The 27616-nt window shown below is 40.1% G+C and overlaps 1 protein-coding gene across 1 annotated transcript in view; it reads left to right on the top strand.

Moving 5' to 3' along the window:
• Positions 1-27616, top strand: part of Col4a6 (collagen type IV alpha 6 chain) — a 311346-nt gene that overhangs the window by 229737 nt on the left and 53993 nt on the right. Inside the window, exons 4-11 of the mRNA XM_021187464.1 lie at positions 11884-12018; positions 13516-13560; positions 17846-17962; positions 20373-20441; positions 22309-22344; positions 25543-25605; positions 26977-27012; positions 27197-27238. Of these exons, the coding sequence (XP_021043123.1) occupies positions 11884-12018; positions 13516-13560; positions 17846-17962; positions 20373-20441; positions 22309-22344; positions 25543-25605; positions 26977-27012; positions 27197-27238 (543 nt within the window). The remainder of the gene's footprint in view (positions 1-11883; positions 12019-13515; positions 13561-17845; positions 17963-20372; positions 20442-22308; positions 22345-25542; positions 25606-26976; positions 27013-27196; positions 27239-27616) is intronic.

Here is a 27616-nt window from a genome sequence, read left to right as displayed (position 1 = left end):
TCCACTTCTGTATTTGTCAGGCACTGGCAGAGCCTCTCAGGAGACAGCTTTATCAGGCTCCTGGCATCCTGTGAGGTAACACAATCACAAAAGAACACACATGATATGCACTCACTGCTAAGTGGATATTAGCCCAGAAGCTCAGAATACCCAAGATACAATTTGCAAAACACATGAAACTCAAGAAGAAGGAAGACCAAAGTGTGGATACTTTGATCCTTCTTAGAAGGGGAAACAAAATACCCATAGAAGGAGTTACAGAGACAAAGGTCAGAGCAGAGACTGAAGGAAGGACCATCCAGAGACTGCTCCACCTGGGGATCCATCCTATAAACAACCACCAAACCCAGACACTATTGTGGATGCTTACTTACTTTTCTATTGCTGCAATGAGAAACCATGACCAAAGCAACATACCAAAGGAAGCATCTAATTAAGGCTATGCATTCAGTATTAGAAGCTTAGAGTCTATATGACTGTCGTGGCATGGAATATGGCAGCAGGCCAGCAAGCCTGGTACTAGAGCAGAAGCAGAGAGAGCTTACATCTGATTCACAGCCACAAGGCAAAGTGAAAAAGATAACTAGGAACGCCATGAGCTTTTGAGACCCTAAAGCTCACCCCAAATAACACACCACCTCCAACAAAGCCACACTCCTTTTTTTTTTTTTTTTTACCAAATACATTGGGAGAATGCAACCAACATATAGAATCATGTGACCAACATATAGAATCATGGTTTGTACATTACAGAGATTGATCCATAAACTGATGAGTTCTTAGGGGACAGAATAGATGGATTTCAGTTCCTCTGTGTACTGACATAGCTATTTAATAAGAGTGGCTCTGAATGGCCAGAAAGAGTAAGGAAAGTTTTAAAATATTTAACATGCTTTACATCCAGGGTTGTAGATAGAATTTTGCATGGTATCATGGTGAAAAATTGTCAGCATGCCTCATCATTTAATAAAAGAGTAGTGGATAGAGCACTGGGTTGGAACTAAGATGTGTCTATGCAAACATAAGCCATATGTATACCCATAGGAACATTATTCAATGTATACCCATAGGTACATTATTCAACACTTTGGACTCATTACATTCTCTCTTATACTTAGGACAGGGTCATTTTGGTCATTAGATGGAGTACTGGATATGAAAAACACTCTTTTGAAATCTGAAAGAAACTCTTCTCCAATACAGATGTGTAGCTTTCTTCTCCAATACAGATGTGTAGCTTTTAGTTGCAATGCCACAAATGACTGTGGAACTTCATTTGTCATCCATACCATATCTACTATAGCTTCTGGAGTATCTTCTCTGTGCTTTCAGAACTTGGTTACAACTACCCATCATGTAGAGTGAAAATAAATCAGAAATGTGAAGTCTTTTCTCTCTAGACCCCACCCCAACTCCTGTCTCCTCTTTGGCCTAGGTATGTTTATCTGGATAGTTTTACTAGTTCACAGGAATGACTATATAGTAGGAGGGGAAGAAGGTAAGGAGAGCTGTAAGTTATCATTTTTTTTTATTCAAATCCATTCTTCTGCCTGCATTAGGGACGTTTCTGTTCATACTGCATTGCCCTTTCTAGCCTTAACATGAGGAGGTGTACCTAACCTTACTGCAACTTGGTATGGTTATGTTTGGTTGATATTCATAAGAGGCCTGCCCTTCTCTAAACTGAAGCAGGAGGAGAGGAGTAGATGGGGAACAGCGGGTAGAGGGGAGTTGGAGGAGAAGGGATTGGGAGAAGAGGAGGAAGGGGAACTGTGATCAGGATGAAAAAACAATGAACAAACAAAAAACAAATCATTTTTTTTCTTTACAAGCAAAAGAAAATAGACAAAACAATTCACTGCTGGCTGGAAAGTATAATGTAAACTAAGTCAGAGTACCACTGGCTTCACCACTTTAGCAGACTTCCATGGATATATGTGCACTGGAGTTAGAACTCGTATCTATTCATCTGCATGAGTATGAATACGAATACTGCTCTAGTTCTAAAAGAATAGAGGGTGTTCATTTGTGTGAGAACTACACTGGAATTATGTGAATATACCCTTTCCATGGTTTCCCCCTGAGAAGATGTCTGAGTTCTTTAATATGTGAGTCATGGTAAAGAGTTTCTTTGATTCTACCATACTCCTGTTTAAGAAGCAGGAGTTAGTTGCTGTCTGTTACCTCTCAATTTCCAAAACACAAAGGTGTCTCTTCAGAAAATGTAGGAAGTCAACATTGGTCCAGATGCAATCATCTCACACCACTCAGTATTAGCCCAAAGATTGTGTAGTAAAGCAATGAAGGATAATTTATTGTCAGAGAAAAATACTTCAAGTATCCCTTAGCTAATGGACTAGACACACTACAGCAAAAAATTGCTCTAAAGTGAGTGTCTGGCAGGTTATATTCTGCTGTGATTTTCATTATAGAAACATGGTGTTTTGATAGAAAAACTGAAAGAAAAAACATTGGCTCTCACTTGTAATTAAACTGTATGTTTAAAAATAAACCACATATTTTAGCACTAAGTCTAATCACTTTAAAACTATAATGAGAATCCTGTGCCAGATCATTTGTCCCTGCCTTTCACTGCTTTAAATTCTGCTCCTTGTTTCATTCAATCGTTTTCTGCTGAAAACCTTTCCTTGTGAATCTTTAGTCATTTAAGGCTTATTGCCTTAGGAGCTCAATAAATGAGAATTTTGTTTTGAAATTGGACTTTGCTTATTCTCTTTTGCCCCCAAAGCAAAGCTTTGCAAATGGGACGAACGCATAGCTCCTTTTCATGTGTGTCTCTCCAGATGCTCAAAGCATCATAGAAAATAGGACACATAGTATAACCCATTTAGTTGATGAGAAAACAGAGGCCTAGAGATTAATCTTCCTGCAAATCATACAGCCAGAAATTACAAGTGGGGACTTGAACACAAAACTCATGTTTTTAAAATGGGAGGATTTTCAGAGAAGCAGAAGCGACAATCTATGTTTGCTGGCAAGCATTTTAGTTGTAGACAGGCCTGCACAATCATTCTTGAGATATTCTTCTGAACTCTAAGCAGAAAAAAAAGGATAACAAATTAAGTAATCCATGTCTTTGCAACAAATGTACTAGTTATAGGTTAACTTCATGCCAAATAGGGCCGTATGTATTTTCTCAAACACACCGGGACTCTTTGTATAGATTATATATCCATTCCAAGGAATGTACAGACTTATTCAAGCCTTTGTAATGCTTGCAGAGATGTTTATTTTGTTTCTATTTATATTATCAAATGTTGTTTATATTTACCATTTTGTTTGACTTTTTGGTTCTTTCAATGTTCAATTATAGGAAAGCTGGTTCTGTTTTGATTCCTGATATAGATTTAAGAACTGGTCATGGAGAAGACAGACCTGCAGATTCATCAAGCCATTCACCTCTATCCAGACATTCCCCATGGATAAGGGAGAGTCTGACATTTAAAAACTAAATACTCCTATTATAAAATAAGCAGATTATGTCTAAATTCCCTCATCCTCTACTAAATTAATATGTAACCATTGGGACACTTAGAGCATCAAAATATGCCTAATAGAGTCTGATAAACTATCCATTGGCCATAGACTTCTTAAAGAGGACATTTGATGGCAGAACAAAAGAAATAATTTATAACATTTAGGTAGTCTCACTGCTTGAGGTACATTTTCTGACTTTATTAATTCTATCGGTACATTTGTGTTTCTTAGTTCTTGTTCCAGTGAAAAAATTGGGGTGGAGTGAGATAAACATCTTTCATATTAATTTAAAAAATTAACATTTCCTTCCTGAATACCTCTTACTGCGGGTTTTATTTCTGTACTTGGAGCATTGTTCAATGTAGAAAAGTGGGAAAAGGAACTGAGAGTATCAATGGAAAGAGTTGCCTAGCAAGAGTTAAATTTATCATTCTGGGATTTGTCGTTCCCAACATTTCAACATGCTAACAACAGCCAATGGAACGTGTGTGTGTGTGTGTGTGTGTGTGTGTGTGTGTGTGCAAACAAAACTTATAGGTGCATGTCTTCATGCCAGGCAGAGCTGGCTCTTTCAAACACTGATTGCAGCTGAAGAACTAGAAGAAAAGTGTTTTCAACCTGTGCTTTGAGAGCCAGATTCTGATACCTACCTCTTCCTTTGAAGTGACACAGACAATTTGGGAGATTCACTCTTTGATAAATGCTCATCACTGTCTATATACAAAATCTTTGTGTAGTTCTTTGTTTGTTTAGACAGGAAGGGTTATTCCTATTACTGGCTGACAAAACGTGGATGATGGTGATGGCATCAAATCAAAATAGAGCTTTGTGGGTGACAAAATTCTGTATAACCATATAAGGAGGTTTTTGCTTACGCTGTTACTATTTGGGTTTTTAATATTTGTATTGTTTTGTCTGTTTATTCATTTGAGTTGGGGTTCCTTGAGGCCCCCGTTGACCTCACATTACATTACCTGTGTAGCCAAGGATATCCTTGATCCTGATCCTCCGACCTCTACCTTTCAAGTGCTAAGATTACAGGTGTGCACTACCATGCCCAGCTAAACTCTTTAGTTGCCAAATACTACCAACATCCTTCCACCACAGGGGTACTCCTTCAGGGCTGCTCCTTGGAAAATAACCTTAAAGGGACCTGACTCTTCTCATCTCAATTTGTTCCGTTAAAGGAGCATAGAATTCATTGGAAAGCCCTAACACTAGCTCTACCACTGAGTAGCTATGGGACTTTAAGGTCCATTGGTTTACTGTTTTCCTGATCAGTGCTCACAGCCTGTGTCACAAAAGTATTCTGATGACTCAGAGGAAGGGCAGAAAGAAAATTGTTCTGAAATTCCCTTAAATATGCCTTATCATATTGTATGGCTCGTCTCTTTTGGCCAGATTCTGTCACGGTTTTCACACCCCAAAACCATACCCTATAACTAAGATAAGAATAAGAATTACAGTTATGAATTAAGGATGGTTTGTGGAAACCAAGACACCTCCTACCTGTACCAGAGCTCAAGGACCTTTATATTCCATTCCTTGGGAGCTCCAGGGGACTTCCCTGGCTAGCAATAATTATTCAATCTCATTTTGCCCCTAATTAATAAGTGTTGGAGGAACTTTTAAAATAAATCCGTATGCACATGTAATTTTCTATTTTCATTTATTTCACAGTTAGGCTTTTCTTCTCCAATTTTGTTTTTAGTGTGCACCACATCTTGGATACCTCACATCCAAAGATGCTGCAGCATCTCTTGCCTTCTCACATCGTTCAGGCTAGTGCAAAAGCAATTGTTGGCCATCGTCTCAGATGTTCCAAGATTTCTTAAGTACAAATGGTCCAAACAGGAACTATTCCTCTCACACCATAGGCTCTCTGTCTCCTCAAGTCAATGTGGAGATTCCCTCAGAGGCCCTATCAAGTAAAATGGTAGTCAACCTTTGCACCTCCCTCAGTTTTACTCAACAAGGCAAGTATAACACACCTTTGTCACCCCTACTCTCTGAAATATTTCTCAATGCTGCCTTCTCCACATCTGCAGTCCTAAGAATCTAATGCAGACCATGGAGGTCATGGTACCAATGCCTCATCTCTGGCTCTGCTGCCCATACATTTTACTTTCTCTTGCAGCAAAACAAGAAAGAAGCGGAAGTGCATTGAGCCATAGAAATCAAAGGACTTTGGGGGACTAGCTGAAATTTTTGAACTCCTGATCTTCCCAAGCCATAGTCTATTAAAGAATAGCAATATGCTAATAACTTAATTTTTAGTGTACATTTATTCTTCTAGGTACCATGCAGAATTACCTTCAGCAGGGGTTCAACAGTGTAACCATCATTCCAATAGCCAACCACCACCTGGGAATTTAGTAAATACACATATTTTTAGCCTCACCTAACTAGTCTAAAATGGAGGGTGGGGTATGGTTATCTGTCATTTACATTCAGGTGAATCTGCTGCATTCTAAAGAGTAAAAACCATGGGTTTCACTAATTATTTTGCATAAAATCTGTAAGTACCCTGTGAAGGAGACACTAACTTATCTTTATTTGATATAAAGATGAGTAACATGAGGTCATCCTTTGTGCCATCATCCTACAGTGATGAAGAGGGGATGTGAATCCAAGACTTTTTATTCTGAATCTTTGTCCCCTAAGCTACTATGCCAGGCTGTCTCTCTAAATTCCAAATCCTTGCATTGGAAGCCAATGAAAGGATTAAAATGTAGCTTATGGACAATATAAACCTCTTAAGACCCAGAGTTGTCTGCATCTCTTTCTTTTCTCACTTTGCTCAAGCTAAGTTTGGCTCTTGCCCACAAAAGTTGATTTGCTAATTTCTGCAAACACATTGTTCTCTATATTTTGAATGCATTCACTACCATACTATTAAAACTTTCCGTATGTCTCTAACCTCTTGTTGGACCACACATCTCTGAATTCCTCTGGCATTCGTGCACTACAAGTTTTAAAGTTTATGGCATATGACTTTATCCCCAAGCACTTCTTATGATGAGCTTGCTCATTCCCAGGAAGCAGGGTGGTCCATGTGGTATGTTGTCTTATGTATTACCATTTCATTAACTGCACATAGATACATACATGATTAGTTGAGAACTCTGCCCAAGATGAAGACTGTCGAATTAATTTGGTGGTGGGCCATGCACAATTGTTTTCAAGTCACAAAATTATAAGTACCACAAATGGAAAAAACTGTTTATTACCCACCGTCTTCACCCAAGTGCCTGACATAGGGTAGGTGCTGAATAAATTCACTGTTGTGGAAACAGCAACTAATCAATATAGAAAAAATTCTTCTACTTAGAACTCAGAAAACAGAGATTACTCATGATGTAGTCACTACATATCTTAAAAAAAACACCCACCCTTTGAAGTCTCTAAACATATTACAATACTGTGTTTCCAATTGTCTATAGTTAATATTGGATGAACTTAGACAATTCTCTTTTTCTCAACACTGAACTGGGTAACTCCCGGGTCTTATGCAGATCTACTCTCTGTGGTCCTTTGAGAAGTCCTTTCTTGACTGTACTCTCTTGCAACTGTGTAGACTTCCCAAAAAGTTACCATCCTTTCTGAGCCACTGGCTTCTCAGTATGTATATTCATTCATTCATTTCTCCATCCGTTCACCAAACATTTATTGCCAAGCACTGTGATGAGCCATGGACAAGTCTATAGGCAATAAGGCATGAGTCTCAAGGAGCTCATTTTATCTTCCACAGGGGGTATTGACATATAATCTATAATATGTAACATACCCTAACCATGTTGTAGGATGGGGATAATCATAGAGATCTTCATGAGGAAATTTATATCTTTGTTAGAACCTGGAAGATATGTAGGAACTAGCCAGGACAACTAAATTCACATATAAATGCAGTGTGTCAGGATGTTTAGAAAGAAAAAAAAACAAGACTGAGGATGATAAATAAGCTAATGTAGAAACACCACACACAGAGGAGAGATGAGGAAGTCCTGATGTAAGACTATTGGGATAGAGACAAGCACATATGTTTGGCTTATATTTGATGTTAGATTGAGCATCCTTGCTGGTGATGGGTTGGATGTGAGAAAGGAAGTGATATGGAGATTATTGGAAGATGGGATTGCAGAGAAAACAATAACCCAATAAGCTCTTGTTGGAGTTGAATTGGAACATCATAGTGCAGCGAACAGTCAAGCATAGGCTGTAGGCTTACAGCTCATTCAGAGAAGAAATCAAGCTAGAGGTTCACACTCAGGGGTGTGTGTTAAAATATAGCTTGTGTTGTTGCTTTAGGCTAAAGTAGTAGCAGACACTGAGGACCCCTAAGTCTGGGAGAACTAGGACACAATCTATAAGGAATGAAGAACTGGTTGGTCTCTGGTCTCACAGATGTGGGTTGTCAGTACACATACTCCATCATCCCCTGACACTCCCTGCAAAGGTTTCTCAATAACATCCATGCATCTTTCAGTTAAACTTCAGGTTGACAAGCATGAATTATTCAATCCTAACTTCCCCACTCTATCATGAATGATAGCTAAAGAGTTTTGTTCTAGGTACCAGGTATGTTTTAGAATCATTGACTCACTAAAATGCTAACAATAATCCCACTCAACACTGTGTATTGTACCCAAACCCTTGATATTCAGAATTGCTAAAAAATTTGCCTAAAAATACAGCCAAAGTGGCTGTGAGGGGCTCTGAATCCAGGGCCATGTATCAGCACTGCCGCAGCTCACCACCTCCTAGAATACAGCTGAATCCTCGAAAAAGGCTGCCCGCTTCCTTCCCCTGCTTTGTAAATAGCACTTGCATCCCTGGCCTAACGTTTTGTTCTCCATTAAAGGACAAGGCTCCCCTTGGGAAAAGTAAACCTCAAAGTCGTCAATCATTCAAGCCTCGGTGGGAATGAGTCTCGGATTCTTAGGAACACATTTTAATTTTATGAGAGAGGACCACTGGAATCTTGAGGGAGGGATAATAAGGTAGAAACACAGAAAATTATGCAGTCAGATTCTTCCATCAATTTTGCCATCCCACCTAGTTTCGGGTATGTGCTTCTAAGAGTCTTAGATGCTGTTTGGGCATATTTCTACTATGTTGTAGGTACCTCCATTAATGGATCCGTTACCCTAGTTGTCTGGTAACCTTACACTACACACGGACTCCAAACCACCATGATTAGGAAGAGATAGCCAGCTTGAGCTGTGGTTGTAGACCTGTAGTTCCTGGCCTTGGGCACAATTTTGAACCCTTGAGAATTAAGTCCTGCTGTGCACATTAAAAAATATTGAACAGATGGAGACAGGAGAGCTTGTTGGAACAACGTAGATGAGTCCCTTCTGCCCTGGATGGGTCCATCTGCCAAAATAAATGACATGTATCAGGGCATGGCATTAGTCCAAGCCCATTGAAATTCTGTGAGCCATCCAAACAGTGATGGCGCTTCAGACTGGGTCTGTGACCAGAGTTAGAGAGAGAGAGAGAGAGATGATGATGATGATGAGTGAGCATCTGGTTGCTGTAGCCTTCTGATGGGAACAGTCCCATGGGGGGGGGGCTCCAGGGTGAGAGGGAAACAGCCTCAAGACCCCCTAGGACATCTTCCACAACAGGGTCTAGCACCAAAAGACAATATAGTCTCATGCCGTTCCTACTATGTGACCAAAAGAAATCTTTTTCTCTCAGCCTCCTCCACCCAGTATAAAATAAACCCTGGGCGAAATGGTCTCCAAGGGCCTTTCCCTGCTTGAACATTCTGTGACTTCTTTGACACCCGTTTGATTTCTCTTTCTCTGTGTGAGAATAGGTCCACCCACCCACCTGTTTATCTGCAGTCCCTGTGTTCTCACACTGACCTCTGCTGGTCATACGAGGGAAAAATGCCGTAGAGCGTGTCTGCAGGGAAAACAAAACAAAATATAATGCAGTCTATGAGTGATTCAGTATGAAGCTTAAGTGTCACACTGAAACTCTGCACTGGAGATGAGGGCGAGTGGAAACCAAAGCAATGCTAAGCACAGATCAAGACAGGACTCTTTTTCTCGTGGTTTCCTACATCTGTTCCAGGTGCTCTGTGCCACTGTGTGAAAGGATTTCCATGGGTGGCAAGATTTCTTATCTCAGTGCTCCACACCATGCTGGGGAAGCAATTCAAGATAAGCCTCCAGACACCTACCAGACAGGGCCCTGTGCTGAAGTCAACAGGAGAGATTTCCTTCCGGGCTGCTGACATAGCCAACCAACCTAAACTACCTGAGACCAGCCCCCGCCATCTCTATTTCTCCAAGACATACCGTCCCAAAAGCCCCTTTTGGATTTTTTTTTATCTCATGAGTTCTTTAGGTGACTTACATGCAACTTTCTGTTAAATTTAGCGTGCCCATTCAGACAGGAGAAAGGAAGCCGTTTTCTAAACCATCTCCTGCTGGACCAACTTAGAATTCTATTACTGCCATCTTAGCATCTCACAAGCCTAAGTTTCCTAGTTTACCCATGCTGGTGAACTTATGTTCAAAAATATAAGAGTGCAGAAGTGGATGGTACTGGCCCATGTGCTCATACTGGGTAATGCTTGAACTCCCATAGCAGTACAAGCAAAATGGGAACTGAGTCACATGACAAACAGCACTCTTCTTAGCTGTCAAGCAATCTATCATGTCTATCTTCCCTTTATGGAAGAACCCCTTTTGGTGGGTCTGAGATTAGGGCCAAACATTCTGTGGTCTGACTGGATCTTCTCTGTTAGTAGCTCCAGCAAGTCCACCATGTCCCCAGCCTCTCGCCAAACAGTCCCCCCTCCGCCAACAGCTGGTTCTTATCTGCTTCCCTTGTTCCTGCCTCACATAGGCTGCCCCAGTGTCCTGATGATGCTCACATGTTCTTTAGGAGGCCACCTGAGGAGTTACAATTCTGAACAGTGCTTTCTCCCCAGCTGCTCCTCCAGGTCTGACCACACCATGCCTTCAGGTTTCTGCCTAACTCACTAGGCCCATTCCAAGCTGAAGTTCACTTGACCTTCCCAAGTAGCCGTGACTCCCCCAGCCATGGGCCAGGTGTTGTGCTCCATAGGCCTTTCCACGGTGTGCCTAAAGTGCTTGCTCCCTGTGCCATGTAAACGGGAAACTTTTGAGTGATAGATGGTATTGCAGAGTGTTGTATCTCCTTGGGTAGAACATCTTTCACTTCTTTGCAAGAGCTTCATGGGCCTGATTGACACTGCAAATTATATCCCAAAGGACCAGCACAGCTGGTGGGAACAAGTATTACCAGAACATAACTCTAAACACTGTGTTTAAGGCGCTGTTTTCAGCCTTTTAAAGTGTAAAGCTTGAGGGTAATTGGAAAGGGCATTTCCGTGAGCTTTTTCAGAGTTTTCTCTGAGTTTTAGGAAATTATGGACACTCACTAAAGGGGTGGGGAAGTGGGACTGGAAGCATTTATGCAAACTCGATTTCTACCAGATACCAGGTTCTCAGATAGGAAGTGCACATGGTTTTCACTTTTCAGTCAAAAAAGTTCCTACTGGGATTTGTTCTGAAGGATAATCCAGGCTGTCTGCTTTGAACCTACTGGGGTTAATTCTCAGTCTCAGTCATCTTGAACTCTCAGGCTTAATTATTATGGACATTTTATAACCAAGGCTTTCAAAATCTTCAGGCTGCTCACTCCTGCTACCATAATTGATAATTAGTAGATATTCTCCTGCTCCTTGAGTTTTACATATTTGGGTACTGTGCAAATAGAAGGAGGGGCTGAAAAGGAGATAGGAAGGAAGAGCGAACAAATGAGTGTGAGGGAGGGGCCCCTATAAGTATTTATTGCCAGGTATAATGATGGGGTCCTGGGATCAGCTGTAAAATCAAGATGTACTTTGAAGAGCTGGGCAGTTTCAGTGGTCACTGTTCTTTGTCCCCCCCCCCCGGTGCAGCATTCTTTAGACATGGCTATTTCTGAACTTCAGTGCAAGTATGTGGTTGACCATTTGGATGTGACTTATAAAATGTCATGATGCTCTCCAGTGTTCTGTTCGTTCACTACTTTGACAGTCTGATGGATGGCCTGGCATTAACTAAGAAGAGGACAGTCTTATCCAGTCTGAATAACTAGTCTCCTAAGAAGTGCAAAGTTGAAGGATCTTGGTGCACATGAATCTTATTAAATGTGCTTATAAAATGTGTTCTATCCAAATAAGCTTAACGGCCCCTAAAATAGCCCTTTCTGATCCCTGTCTGGAACGCTGGCATGCCTCACAGATCTCTAAGCCAAAATTATTTAGTCAAGTGGTGCCCATACTTTGTACATGAGAAAATTGGAAATGTTGATGTTAAATCTTGTTCATTAATTTTCTGTCTTTCTGTCCATCTTTAGGGGCACCCTGGACCAATTGGAACTCAAGGACCAGCTGGTCCTGAAGGGTTTCCTGGTCCGACTGGTTTATCAGGGTTGAAAGGAGAAAGAGGCTCCCCAGGCCCTCTGGGACCATATGGATCAAAAGGAGATAAGGTAAGGAACATCTTTGATGCAAGGGTGGAAGTACAAAAGTCAAATGTTCCCTCTCAATTTAGTGTTGCTCCTAAATATTGTGGTGCCAGGGCACACACTTTAAGAAAAGCTGAGCCAAAGTACACTATGTACTAGTGTGAAAGTGTCTTTGTGAAATATAATACTGTCTACGATTGGTATACAGAATTAAAGTAAAACTATTAAGAAAACAAAAAGAAAGAAAGGAGAGAGAGAGAGAGAGAGAGAGAGAGAGAGAGAGAGAGAGAGAGAGAGAGAGACCTGAGCATGGCAGTGCACATCTGTAATCCTAGCATTCAAGAGGCAGAAGTGGCAAGATTACCACAAAGTTCAAGGACAGCCTGACCTCCTTAATAGGTAGGTATCAGGCCAGCCAAAATCCATAAAAATGTCTATCTCAAAGAAAAAAAAGGAAGGAAATGGAGTGACTGGTGGGCTAGTGATAGAGGAAAGCAAACTACCAAGTAAGTATATTGGTTGCTTACATGACGAGTTGTCTCATTCATGTCAAGTCATGGGGGGTTGAGCTGGGCTTGGGTGGAGAGTCTGACCAGCTGATCAGTAGAGATCAAGCATGCAACAGAGAAGACTAACAAGCAATAACTAACAGGCAAGATTTAGAAACAACTTGGCTCATAAATATAAGGGAATGCCCTACCAAACAAGAATGGTAATAACATGATGGCTAGCCTACTGAATTTATCAACTCAGTTGAGATGCTCTGTGTATTTTCATCACATCCTGTTAATCTCATGTTTTAGGGAAGGGGTTGCCACACTAAGTATAAGGTAGCTGAAGTATAACATTTATCTGGACACATGAGGTTGAAGGCGATTTTCTACTCACAGATGAGGTAGATGGCAATTGATGAATCACAAATATTCACATCTTAGGAAAGGGAGCCATTGCATAGCACATAAGGACCCAAAGAGTTGTGCTTGGGAACAGAGTGAACCAAGAGGCTGCAGGTGACAGGCTTTAGCATCAAGAGGTTGTGGTGGCCCTGGTTCCTGAAAGAAGGTGGGACTTGACTTGTTTGAATACGTCATTGGCCTAGCCTGAATTCAAACTGCCTTTTGTGGATGAGCAAGAATTGCACTTGTCCCCTGATAATAAGGGTACAGTAGCTTAGGACCCTTATCCGAAGGAGCAGAATGGGGAGAAACTCTTTTGTTAGATTTGTCAAAGCCCTTCTGTTGTTATCCAGATGTGAAGTGTGCCTATAATACTGAGCGTTAAATTTTAGGGCTTACCCTACACTGCTTAACACAAGAAGTTGTCTCAGAACATAAGCATGCTCAGGACCATTCTTAGATCAACTCCTTAGACTTGGGGGTAGGAAGTATGGCAACATGACATGAAGAAGGAGATATAAAACACCAACAACTTAGGTCATCAAATCCCGTCACCAAACGTGTTGACCCTAACAGGCATCAATTTGATTGCCATAGACATTTCTCTCTCTTCCCTTTTCTTTAGGGTCCCATTGGAGTTCCTGGCTTTGTTGGCATCAGTGGGATTCCGGTAAGTGTGTACACAGAAGAGACTTTAATATCACCTCTCCGGTTCTGTCTCCCAGCTCAAGTACGTTGACCTTACAGACATCGTGTGTGTGTGCGTGTGCATCTGTGTGTGTTGTAGAAGTAGGCTGAGTGTCATGCACTGAGATAAAGTGTGGTGAGGTGAGAAGCGCAGGAGTCCCACACATTTAGGTTCAAGCAGCCCTTACTCAGATGGTTTAAGAAGAGAAGTGCCATCTATGAGAAAACATCTATATCTTAGCCTAAGTAAGCTAATATTGGGCAGGGGTGGGGACACTGAGTTTCAGCCAGACATAGAGGGACCACCTCTGAATTGCAGAGGTATATATACTCATTACAGGGAAGGTAATAAGATGCCTAGAATGTGAATGAAGTACATTTTATTTCAGTAATGTGTTCTTATCAGCCTTACTGCCCTTCAGAGGGAACTCCTCCTTCTGACAATTTGGTTCATGCTTGTTTGTTTACCTTTTCAGATATCAGTGGTGGATTGGAAGCTTGTAAAACAGCCCCTTTCAAAATTCTATCCAGCCAAACCACCTAGGTTCCCCATTTGTAACCTATATCCACACTTAACTGATGGCTTCTGGTTCCACGGTGCCTATTCACCAACCTCTGGACTTGTTAACATCGGACTTTACTGGCTAGTGCTTTCTGCTTTTGTCTGTATTTATCCCATAACCTGGGTCATGTTTGTTTACAAGTTTTCCCATCTTATTTAAGATACCAAAAGGCCATGGACACTTAGACTATACAAAGAGGAAAGCTGCTCCACCTGAGGGGGACTTGAGCTTGCCCTCATCCTTCTAACAACCCCTAAGAGGTTCTTTTGAACCCTATCAAAGCACAGTTGGGGATACTCTAGTCTACCCATTGTCTTATGTGATGCTATACAACCTTCTGATATCAGCAAAGGTGATTCAGATCTTATTCCAATTTCTAGGCAATGTCTTGAGCACCTGCTATGTGCTCATACTTCACTATGAGAATCTACAGCAAGGATGGAGTTTTGTGTTTATAGATACTATCATCTGATCTATTTTTCTCTCAAATCTAGTAGACATTTGTAGATCTGGAGAATACAAGACCCACTCTCCTTGTATTTCTTACTTGAATCATGTCACCCATCAGATAACACATTTTATTCAGCTGCCATGTCAAGAAAATGTCCAGAAATAAGCCAATTGGATAATTGAATGGACAGGGATAGCCATCCTTTTTTGACATTCACCTACAGTTTCTTATGGCCTTGTTCCTATGCCTGTATGAGAAAGAATCCCTGCCCAGAGTGTGCCTTCCAGGCTCAGGAGATGAGCGCAACTGCTAAACTGGAGGTAACATTACCCAATCATCCTACAGACTTGGGAGAGATGCACAGTGGTTAGAACTTGCACTGTTACTATGCCCTCCCATATTCTCTCTTTGGGGCTGGAAATGAGAGCAAGTAAATCTTGTGCTGTCTAGGCTGCTTCTAAATCTAGGCTGGAACCAGTCCTTAAGCCCAGCTGGATGCTTCTTATGCCTCAAACTTATGGCCAACACAAGCATTGACCACTTCTCTTTGTGGCTTCATTGCTTAAGGGAAAGAGTTGCAGCTCTCCAGTATCCTCCAAATAAGCTGGCTGCTCTCCAAAGGACACACCCATTTTCTTGTCATTTCCTTGACCAAAGGTTGCCTGTACTTCCCCACTCCCAACTATCCAAGAAGTATCTGTCGTGTGCCTTTCATTTATTACTTACCTCTTCCTTCCATCTTGAAGCTCTTAGGAGTCTTTGATGTGTGGTTCACTACTCTACTTCCTTGATACATATAGTTCCCTGGTGCTGATTGTTTTGTGTGACAGTTTCATCTCTGACTCCTTAAATTCACAGATAATACTTTCTGTCCTCCCCATCCCTGAGTCACAAGAGTCCTGGAAAGCCTTAAAAAAGTTTAAAGACCTGACTCCGAGTTCTAATACCTGGAAAAGCCAGACAGAAACACACAGAACCTACAGGCTTTTTCCAACTAGTCAATTTGTTCAACTTTTAATAACACATACTTAACATTTCGTCTGAAAACAACAGATTCTGACACATCTTACTAAATTGGACCACTGTAAAAATCAAGTTCCCCTCCTAACAATAGCCAATCATTAACACAGGTCACTGGTTTGGGTCTCCAAATTCCAATTTTTGCTATTATATAGACAATTTCAACATGGAGTCACTTTCATGATAGCCCAATTAATTGCACCAAAGGTCACAACAGCCAATAGAGAGAGCAGGCAGGGCTTGCCTACCAATAAGATATTCAATATCAGCACAAAAGACACTGGGATGGTATAGCTCAGGGCTCTGAGATATCCCAATTATGTGTTAGGACTGTTGGCACCTGCCATAGATGCATATCTATAAAACACTTTCATTTAAACTGAGTTGAGCTTGGCAACTCCAATTGGAGAACAGAAAGAAGGATTGTAGCCTCTAAGGGGATCGGAGCTCCAGAGGAAGACCAATAGAGACAACTAACCTGGACTCTTGGGGCTCTCAGAGACTGAACCACCAACCTAAGAACATACCCAGGCTAGACCTAGGCTTCCCTGCACAAACAAACCTTATAATCTCATACCTTTTCCTATGTTTTCAGGTAACTATTGGGTATCTTAGACTATATCCCACATGATTAATAGAGGCCATGATATCAGAAGAGGGTCTCATTTACAATATTCTCATATAGAAAATGTTATTAGAGTTATAGGAGGTAAACACACTACTCAAACAAATGTGTGAATCCAGACAACTAAAATGATGGCTTCAGTTTTGCAGGGGAAATAGGCAGCATAGTCGTGCCTTGACTCTTTATTAACAACCAGCTCAGTTAGTCTTATTCCCTGGGAAGAGCTCCAGATCTATGTTTTTGCTGACATAACTTTTGCAGGTTGAGGTTGGACCTTAAAACTAGGACAAATTTCCCTTTCCTGGTTCACAGTTGGATGGGTAGATTTTTTTTTGTCTTATGTTAGATCAGAGTAACCTCAGTCCATACATCATTTCTTTGCTCATGAAGCTAACTTTCCCTTTTTTCATTTAAGGGAAGTATTTTGCTTCTGTTTGCTGTACCCAAATCACCAGCATCACTACCCTTCTGCTGTAGGGCCGTTGTTAAGGAAAATAGTTATGTGAGCGCAAGTACTGTGAAACTGCTGTGAAAATTGATCTGATAACAAAGATAGCTATGTAGTGACTAATAGGCTGCTAGAGAATGTAGCATAAATATTCATAGATGTGCTGGAGAAGGGGATGATTTACATTGCAGGTAGGATTGAGTGGATTGACATTAATGTTCATTATACTACTCAGCACAATGTGCAATTTCAAATTCATGAGTTATTTCCATGGATAAGGAGGGACTAGTGGTCCTTTGAAAGGCTCATTTTGAACACATGATACATTTCCCTCAAATTGTTAAATATACATTTACCCTTTGAAAGTGTATTTAAGGGAACGTAAAAGTCTACCTACCTTTCATTGACCTGTCCAGATGATCTATTAAGGTCATCTGTTTGCACCATGGCCCACATACAACTGGCTTTTACTAGATTGAAACATGTTCTCCAATTCTGAAACACACTGAATTCAGATGAGCTCTATGAAAATGCTTTTTAACTTCCAAGCTAAACAACTGCCCTGATAGTGAATGTGGAGAAAAAAGAGAAGAGATGGATTCTTAACTGAACCAATTACCTACCATGGGATTGTGACAAACTGAGTGCAAGTGAGACTTGAGGCCAAGCAGCTTTCAGTAGAGGAGGTGCTGTAGGAACTTACTCCTCTCAGTTGACCAAGATCAAGCATCTGCTCCCATGAAGAACTTCTGTTCAGAAAGCCATCCAGCTAATCTGTCAGGTCTGAGGAATCTCAAACCTTGGCGTGGTTCTCTATTGATACCAGTTCAGCTGCCAGACAGCTAAACCCCATTTTAGGACATCTCTATATTCATGGAAGGTGAGATTGCAGTGCCTTGACTATTGGATCTGTTCATGTTTGAGCCCTTTAGTCTCGGCTTGGCTATTAGAAAAGCACCAGTTGTCTTTTTGAGTGGGATAACTTGAGCTGTGATCTTGGCAACCTATACAAAGGAAACATTTGAGAACGTACAAGATGAAGCTAAGGGAGTAGACAAGGAGCCAGAATTTAGCAGTGCACTTGTCTGTTCTCATTGTGAGCCTTTTAAATTGACTAACAACCCTGTGGCTGACTTAATCCCTTATTTTGTCTTTGAACAGGGCCACCCTGGACAACCAGGTCCAAGAGGTCCACCTGGCCTAGACGGCTGTAATGGAACTCAAGGAGCTGTTGGATTTCCAGGCCCTGATGGCTACCCTGGGATTTTAGGACCACCTGTATGTTACCAGATCTTTGCACCTTAATGCAAACGCACTTTCAAATGTGTTTTTGTTCATTTGTTTGCTTGTTTGTTTCTCTTGAAACACCACTAAGGCCTTGTAGACAGCCTTGCCCAATGCAAGAGTTTATACGGATGGCACCACAACAGCAAAACTCTTTAAAAGTGCCAGTTGAGGGGTGCACATGTTACATGGCTTTAGGTTACTTTCTAACGTTACCTTGGGAATTGTCAAGATTGTTAAAACAAGCAAATAATAGTTATAGCACATTTCTGAGCAAAGCATGCACTTGAGCTATTTGGCACTTTGCCATATCAGGTAACATTGGGATATTCCAGGGCTGGAGAGATGGCTCAGTGGTTAAGAGCACTGACTTCTCTTCCAGAGGTCCGGAGTTCAATTCCTAGTAACCACATGCCATCTGTAAGGAGATCTGATGCCCTCTTCTGGGGTGTCTAAAGACAGCGATGGTGTACTCACATATAAATAAAATCTTTAATAAAGGGGGAGTATATTCTTGGAAGACCTCCATGTGATCATATGCATTTTAACCAGGACTTAAAGGCATGGCGAAACTACCAGTAGTTTCCTGACTTAAAGAATCAATCATCAGTCAACAAATATATTCCCTAAAGTGTACCCCTAAAACTAATCCCACTTTTCCTGTAGATGTCATCATCTCACTATCCCCCTAGCACAGGATAGAATATACTCTATAGCATCAAAGACTCAATTTGCCCAATGTCCATCATGCTGAAGTTAAGAAACACTGCAATTTGTTCCTTTCTCCCACTCCACATTATCATCCTTGGTTATAGGGTTGATCTGCTATTTTTGGTCTCATGTTTCCACTTTGGCTTAATTTCATTCATTCAGATAGAGCTGAGATATTCAGATACCATGCCCTTTAGAGATATCATGTAAATAGTAGGTATCATGCCCTCACAAGGAATAATTTGTGAGTGGTTGAAAGGAAAAAAATAACACATTTCAAGCTCACCACTCACCTAACTTGGAAAAACCTAAATCTATAAGAGTTGTCATGTGAGGCCTTTTGAAACTAGAAATCATGCAACCAATTAGACAGATCACATAGTTCTCTGAGTAGCCTTCAATGACCAAGTTGTGGAGTACAAGAATACATGTGAAAAGTGACATAGAAGACAGGCAGAATACAAGCCCCAAACTGCCCTAACAGAGTCTGCCATCAAAGGTCCAGACCAATAAACAGCCAAGAGATAACAGGTAAAGGTATAGTCCTAAATAATGTACACAAGACTTAAAGGCTCCTGAATGCGGCCATGGCAACAGAAAGCAGGAAGAGAATAGACAATGAAGCCAGCAAAGGAGAGTTCCGCCCCAACAAATGGAATAAAGACCTTGAAGTAACAGACATCCTCTGAAAGATAGAACCCCAGAGTGGAAACCTAAACCCAGCCTGAAACTTTACCTTAAGTTTAACTAGAAATGTGGGCATATGTTTTTACTAAGTTGAACCTCACCTCCTGCTGAATATGCCTTCAGTAAGTCCATTTGAAACTTCTTTGAAAGAAAATGGGGAACACATAAATAAGGGGAAGCAGACAATATTCAGACGGATTTGCATGTCTAGGCCCTTGTTTTACTAAACGTACAGTAGTCCCTGAACTTGAGGAATCCATCATCAATCAATAATGTATTCCCCCAAAGTGTACCCTTAATACTACCTAATACTAATCCTGACTTCTCCTTAGATGCCACCATTTGCTACTAAGACAGGAAAAAAAAAACCTCTGATTGAAGGACTGGAATCAGGTATATTGAACTGATTTCCATGGTAATGAGACAGCTCCTTCAAAGGTTAGAAGCTGAATTTTTGTTGTAGAAACACGAGATGAAGTTGGTGTCATAGTTGTTTTAGACCCATGGCTTACGTGTTGGCCCCCAAAAGCACCTGTCCTCTAGCCGGTTTTTACATCTTAAAAATAAATAACGAGAAAAATATGTGACAGACCCCAGATTTGACTCACAAAACTTAAATGATCTAGAATCATAGAAACTTTTGTTGACCTTTGACCTAGACAAAGATCCAGGTAGTGATGTGCTCTGCATAGATAGAAAGTCTGCTGCTAACCCTCATCCTTTCACAGACCCCTGGCATAGCGACAGAAGAATGGCACCCAGCTTCGAGATGACCTCTTTAGAGGTTGGGCTATGACCTTTAACACAGCCAAGTTTTCCACAGCAAAAGACACATAATTTCAGGTTCCCATTGCCAAATCCTCTATCTAATTAGGTAATATTGCTATCAAAACTGTGTGGGTAAGTGGGATTTTCTTTTTCATGTGTTCTGTGTGTGTGTGTGTGTGTGTGTGTGTGTGTGTGTGTGTGCAGGGATTTTCTCACAGGTTTTTCATATTTTATCCAGGGGCTGCCCGGTCACAAAGGTGCAAAAGGAGAACCTGCTGCTTTTCAAGGCAGCATTACAGGAATGAGGGTAAGAGTTTCTAAAGCAGGCAGCTGAGTGGGTGGGAATCAAGGTTATCAAGGTTTCCTACAGTGGGGCCCCACCTCACACCAAGCCATTTCCAGAACTAATAAACCTGTGCCCCTGCTTAAGGAACAGCCCCAGCTGACTTTAAAAGGATTCCAAGGTTTTGGTGATAGAAACATTCGTAGAAATGTTTGCAGCTATGCTGTCTAGAAATTTGTTTTCCAAGATCTGCACCAAAACTAAGAGAGAAGTTGGCAGAGTTTGCATGGTTATTTTCCTTTGACAAGTCAAAACGTTTTCTAGAGGCACATCCTTTTTTTTTTTTTTTTTTTTTTTTTTTTTTTTTTATTATTTATTAGAACACTGTAGCTGTCTGAACCCACTCAAGAGGGCGTCAGATCTTCTTCTTAAAAAAAAAACAAAACCTAGCAAGTCCAATTAGTGCCACCCTGTAGCAGGAACTGTGGGGCCACCTTTTTTTTTTTTTTTTAATANAAATCTGCCTGCCTCTGCCTCCCAAGTGCTGGGATTAAAGGCGTACGCCACCACCACCCTGCAGCACATGCTTTTTTTCCTATAAAGCCTTCATACCTATGCACCTCGGTTTGGGTCTGTATATATCCTTATACAGCTTAGTATGACTACTTCTACTATCCCTTCTCTAGACTCCTGAAAGTCTACAAATACTTGCCTGTCAGCTTTCAACTGACTGGAAACTAATCTCTTGTCAATAATATTGTTTTATTGAGCCTTCCTCTATTTGCTAACTGGTAGCTTTATGTATCCTCAATAAACCCTGGTTCCAAATGATTGACCCTACTCGTCTGCAGACTGGGAAAAAAAAATCCATCACTGCCTTGATAGCAAATAGGAATTTATGTGCCTGCATTTGGAGGGGAGAATAGACCAAGCTTACTGGGATAATTGACACTACTCTCCCATCACTGTACAGGGCCAGGAACCTTAGAAACTGGCCCTAAAAGCAAAGATGGGGATGGAACATCTGGATAACTACAGAAGAAGCAGAAAATTTGGGTTCTTGACTTGGGTGCCATAGCAGAAGATAGAACATTAAAGTTGGCAAGAGCCTCTTGGCTTTTGGATTCATGTCACTCATTAGACAGATTGAAAATCTAAGGCTATATGACTTACTCAGAGCCAGATGGCCAGTTCTCTGAAGAACTAAACCTCGGGCAGTGTTCTTTCCATGCTACAGGGAGCTTAGAGGTTTTTACTGTAAGCCAAGTGGTGTACGACTAGCAGGTGTCAAAGCACAGCCATTGTCTTAGCAAACATTGATTAAATGGTTTTTCCAGAAATCAAAGAAACCTTGGATCCAGTGGAACACAGCAATTTCCACAAGATGGTTATATTACAGATTCATACAGTGGCTTAAGATGCCTCAAAGTAATTAAAACGTAATCAGAGTCTGTATGCTCTGTTGATTTTTCCCTTGAAATGTCTGATTTGCATTGTATACATATAAGCACAGATTCTCTGGGGATGAAGGCACAAGGGAAGGTGGCTTTGCTTTCCTCCAAAAGGGGCAGAAAATCACCAGCCTGCAGAAGCATTTTCTAATTGATAAGTTCCTAGCAAATGTTAAAATTAATTAATCTAGGTAAAATAGGAAATCTTGTTCAGCCAAGGCTATAATATTTGTTTTCTAGAGTCCAGAATGTTCACAGGGAAAAAGTAAATGGGTAGATACAGACAATTTATGCATTATTTAAAACACAAGACCTTGACAGGGGCCCAAGTTGCAGCAATTTGTTTCTATCCCCTTGAATCTCGGGTTGGTTGTCTGAAACCCTGTGGGCTTAACTTATCAATCTCTTCCATGTGTTCTTTATCTATTTCTGTTTCTCAGGGGGATCCTGGGCTGCCTGGACTAGATGGAATCCCTGTAAGTCATGCTTCTTGTGTTGACCTCTTAATGTTTTGTCAAGATGTTGATGATACCTTTTCACTCTTCATGGTGGAACTCAAACATCTTCGTAGACTTGCTCAAAGAATATCCAGAGTATTGCAATAGAACAAATCATACTAGCCACATTTTATTTTTCAGATAGAAAGTCCTAAGAAGATGAAATGCACAACTCAAGTTTTAAGACAGGCAGTCTTCAGAGTTTACATCAAATCTATGTCTGACACACCCTCTCCCTGTTTCCTGATGGATGCCCCTGATGGATGCCTGAAACCATAGATAATACTAAGCCCTATAACAACCATTCTCTTTCTATGTATATAGACTTATGATAGAGTTAAATAATAAGTTATTCACAGGAAAATATTAGCAACAATTTCTAATACACTGTAACATAATATGATTAGACAAAGTAATGAAAGTTATGAATCCCTTGTCAAAATAACTTAGTGTGTTGCACTTGGCATTGCTCTTGTGAAGATGTGAAACAATATAAAGCCTCTGTGGTATTATAAAGTGAGGCAAATAAAATAGGCTATGAGACATAGCATTAGGTGACTATATAACGTTTACTTTAACATAAACACTTCCATACATCTTTCTGTTCACTGTTCTTGAACTGAGGTTAACAGGAATATGGAAAGGAAAACAATGGATTAGGAGATCCACTCTACTCTCTTGCATGTATCATGAAGGTCTTTCATTCGACAACAATGTACTGTTTTCTATGTGTGTTCAGGGTTACACACACACTTCTTTTAAAGCTATCCCATACAGAAATTTCCTTTAGGGCACTGTAGTACATGGAAGTCCACAAGTTATACTAATAAGAGATTTCTATTTCCTTGCAATTCCATATTTCCATTGCTTTCCTTTGAAAAGATATAAGAACTGTCCCTGGTTTGTTTGTTTGTTTTTCTTATTTTCCTTTGTCTTGATAGTTTTCAATACATATGAAGTATCCAGTATGAGCAAAGTGCTATGAGTGATCCCTCAGACAATGTAGACATTGTCCCTCCCACAAAGGATGTGAAAATGTAAGGGTAGGAATGTCTCAGAAGAATCCTAGAACCCCTTAGGGAAGAATACTGTGTATCAAAAATTCTGGTAGGAGATATGTATCTATGAAAGAAAATGTAGCATCTAAGAAGCATGGGTCGAGTTTAGATGTGCCAGTTGTGGATGGATGCTTATACAAGAGATGTGAAGTATGGGAGCCCACATAGGAAACAAAGATGACTAAGGAGCAAATGTATAGATTTCCTCCAGAGTGAAACAAAATTGACTTTAGAAGTACGTTTATTAAATCTGTATGATAACATTCAATCTGTTTGCTTTGCAGTTTCTCGTGGGGATTCAGCCTCCTGCCCACAGACATATAGTGCTTACCTGTCAATACAACCATGATGCAATACTTATTTGGCTTTGAGGACAGGATGTCTGTTAGCTGAACAACAAGTTTATGATCAATAAGGAGACTACAAGTTGTTCCTGCTTGTCAATCCAAAAGTCTATTAAGTCACAGAATATTGGCATTGCTCCAGAAAATTCCCTCCTACCTACTCACAGTCCATCTGTCCCTATCTCACTGGTGTGATTGTGACTGTTGTGTTGTGTTCTGTTTAAATTAGTAGTTCATAGCATCTTCATTTCTAGAGAATCCTCCAATTCCCCTCCTCTTCCTGTTGTCTAAACCCTGTCCTCTCTTTCTTGGGCACATACCACCTGTGTCCTGCTACACCCCCAGAATGGAGCCTTACATTTCCCCAGAACAGCTTTCTCCTGGTTTCAGCATTACTTTAATGCATTGTTACTCAAGTCTACACATTTTTCTCATTTTTTCATGTGAAATTTGATTTTCCTTTTGTTGTTTTCTCATTCCCTAGTCTCCGACTGCTTTCTAGATACCTTTCCATTATTAATTTCTAGTTTGAGTCTACCAAAATTAAGAGGATGACACTCTTATGTTTCATCTCATTAAATTTGCTGGAGTTTGGTTTATGACCAAAACTTACAGAAAACACATATTCAGAAGTTGGTGGTATAATGTTTTAAGCAATGGTTGATGGTGTTTCAATAGTCAATGACCTGGGATTTTTTGTTTTTGCTTTATTGTTTTTGTTTTGTTTTTGTTTCGTGTTATTTTAAGTTCTACAAATTACTGAGGCAAAGAAACTGAATTTTTTAAACTATGCTTTTATCTATGCAATTATAACTTTTTGCTTTATGTATGTTGAATCTGTTAGGTGTAGATACGTGTAATACTATTATGTCTTCTAGAATTGACTCATTTATCATTATGAAATGCCTCCTGTCTATATCTAGTTAATATCTTGAAGTCTGGTTTATCTAATACTAAATAACTTGGCTTTTTTTCCTTTAAAATTTTTAATAGTAAAAATTCAAATGCAGAGCCACATATAATTAATTGTACAATAATCACTCATAACTTTAATATTTTACTAGAATCTCTTTATCTCTCTTCTGTCCATCTATCTATCACTGTCTATCCATCAGTTCACTGATTTGAATGAAGTTCAGAATACATTGCAGAAGTATTCCTAAATACAATAGCATGCCTATTATTAGTTAAACTTCAGTATTTGATTTGATTCTTTTTGTTTATAAAATGCTAAATGTATATTTACTACATTCACAATCTAGTAAATCCACAAATACTAAATGTATATTTTTTTGAATGTTGACAGACACATACTCCTAGGTAATCTAAAATTCTATTAAGCCACAGAACATTAACATTATCCTGGAAAAGAGGATCCTGCCTCTTCGCAGTCAATCCTTGTTCCTACCCCACCCTAAAGGCAAAACCCATTGTGATCACTCTTCAGTATAGATCGGCTTTCACTTGCCCCAAGGAGTCATATGTAGGGAATAATCTCATATACAGTCTTTTGGGTCTAACTTCTCTTGCCGCCATGCATTTCAGATTCATCTGTATTGTTCTATATATGAGTAAACTTGCTTCCTTTCACTGATTTATGTCACAGCTCATTTATCAATCCCTGGATCAGTGACTACTTGGAAGAGTTCTAACATTTTCTATTATGAATAAAAATGATGTAACAACTCTTATATAATTCTTGTGGGTATTTTTTTTTCTTTTTAAGAAATTATCTTGCCTTTTGACCTTAATTAAAAAAAAAAATCTGTCTCCAGGGTCCATCAGGATCCTCCGGATCTCCTGGAGATGCAGGACCCATAGGACCACCAGGCTTACAAGTAAGACCAACTTAAAACTAGTGCATGGTTGCACTTTTTTTTTTAACCAGGCCATGGATTGGTTGCAGACCTGTGATTTAGGTTCTCTTACAGAAAGGTAGAAGCCGTTTCTGGAAGATTATACCTAAACATGCTCACTTTTTTTATCCCTCCCTCCCTTCCTCCTCTCTTTTTGAGAGACAGAGTCTCACTATATAGCCCTGGCTATCTTGGCACTCACTTTTAAATGTTTCAAGACCAGGTTGTCCTTGAAATTATAAAGATTCACCTGCTTCCACCTCCTGAGTGCTAAGATTAAAGGCACGTTACCACTCCAGGCTTGAAACATGCTCTTGCTAAGAGCTATTTGTTGTCCTTGTTTGTTGTTGTTCTTGTTTCCCTAACTGTCCATTCTGTCCCCCTAAAGTTTACTAGTATAGCTCAATATGAGGTATAGCCAAAAGAAGACAAATAACTTGACACTTCTATTGGTGCCTTCGGCTCCCTCATTATGTCAGGCATTGCTAATTAATTAATTAATTAATTAATCATACCAACCACTATCATCACCATTCTAAGGATACTTCCAAATTTTTATCAATGTTGCATTTGGGCAACTGTACCTACTTGTTTTTCTGATGTCAAAACTATGTATTACTGGTAAAAGAAGAAAATAGCTAACCATCTCTGGTTCTGGGAAGGCCCTGTCCCCAGATCATTTTCATCAATACCTAAATCCTGCTACTTATTTTACTACTGTGTTTGAACTTCACCCAGTCAACTTGAAACATCCCTAGGATGTTATGAGGAATAACACATGATATTTTTACTACCTTCACATGAGTGTGACTGCCAGACTAATTTGGAAGATGTAAAAGGAGAATAAAAGAAACAATGAGTAGAACCGAAAGATGGCCCAAGGGTGAAGAGCACATACCACTCTTGCAGAGGACCCAAGTTTCATTCCTAGCACCCACATGGGGTAGCTGACAGCAACCACCAACTGCCTGTAAACCCCTGGAACTCCATGGGATCTAATCACCTAGCCTTGGTGGGCGGGCAATACATTCATGTGCACCAACCCACACTCAGGTACACACATGTACAAATAATTAAAAATAAAAATCTTTTCAAAAGGAACCATGAGAAATAGCGCAAAAAAACCAAACAAACAAACAAAAAAAAAAAACAAAAAACCTTTATAACAGAGCCAGTCTGCATCACCGCACTGAGCAGGGAGCCAACGTATCTCTGCTCTCTATCATCCAACATGGCCATGGTTTTTTGTTTGGTTGTTTGGTTTTTTGTTTGGTTGTTTGTTTGGTTGTTTGTTTGGTTGTGTTTTTTCTATAATTAAGAAATGCTCATTCCTTTCAATTTTTTTAAATCTAGGGTCCCCCAGGCCCCCCTGGACTTCCTGGTCCTGATGTAAGTATGCTTTGGTAGCATGTATGTCTTGCCATTAAGTTCTCTGGGTTGGTTATTTTTTCATAAAGATACTGGTTTACATCTATTTTCTAGTTAAAAAAATAAAACTAACATATTCCAATTTAAGTTGTTGGAGCTTATTAGTAATTGGTTTTCTTTTCCTTCTCTGTACCCTTGTCCCCAGGGCAATATGGGGTTAGGTTTCCAAGGAGAAAAAGGAGTCAAGGTAAATAGATTCTGAATACACAATCCACATCCCACATGCTCCAATAAATGTCTGTGATTACACATATATGCACACTTGTGTAAATGGATTTATTTTCTGCCTTAGAATATGACCTTTCCTATCTCACACAGGTCCCCTATGGGATCCATTGAGAGCTACATGTTCACATGCCACACACATGGGCTTTTGGAGTGTTTTTCTTTCATACATTTTTGTTTCCCTGCTTCCTATGTCTAAGTCTATATTGCCTCACTTAAATATACTCTCTTATAATGTACTCTTTCCTCTTCTTCCACCTAGGTACTTCTCTGCTTGTTTTTGTACAAAATGATACTATATATATATATATATATATATATATATATATATATATATATA

The sequence above is a fragment of the Mus pahari genome, chromosome X (assembly GCF_900095145.1).
Source record: "Mus pahari chromosome X, PAHARI_EIJ_v1.1, whole genome shotgun sequence".
Taxonomy (NCBI): domain Eukaryota; kingdom Metazoa; phylum Chordata; class Mammalia; order Rodentia; family Muridae; genus Mus; species Mus pahari.
This window is presented reverse-complemented; position numbering and strand designations above follow the sequence as displayed.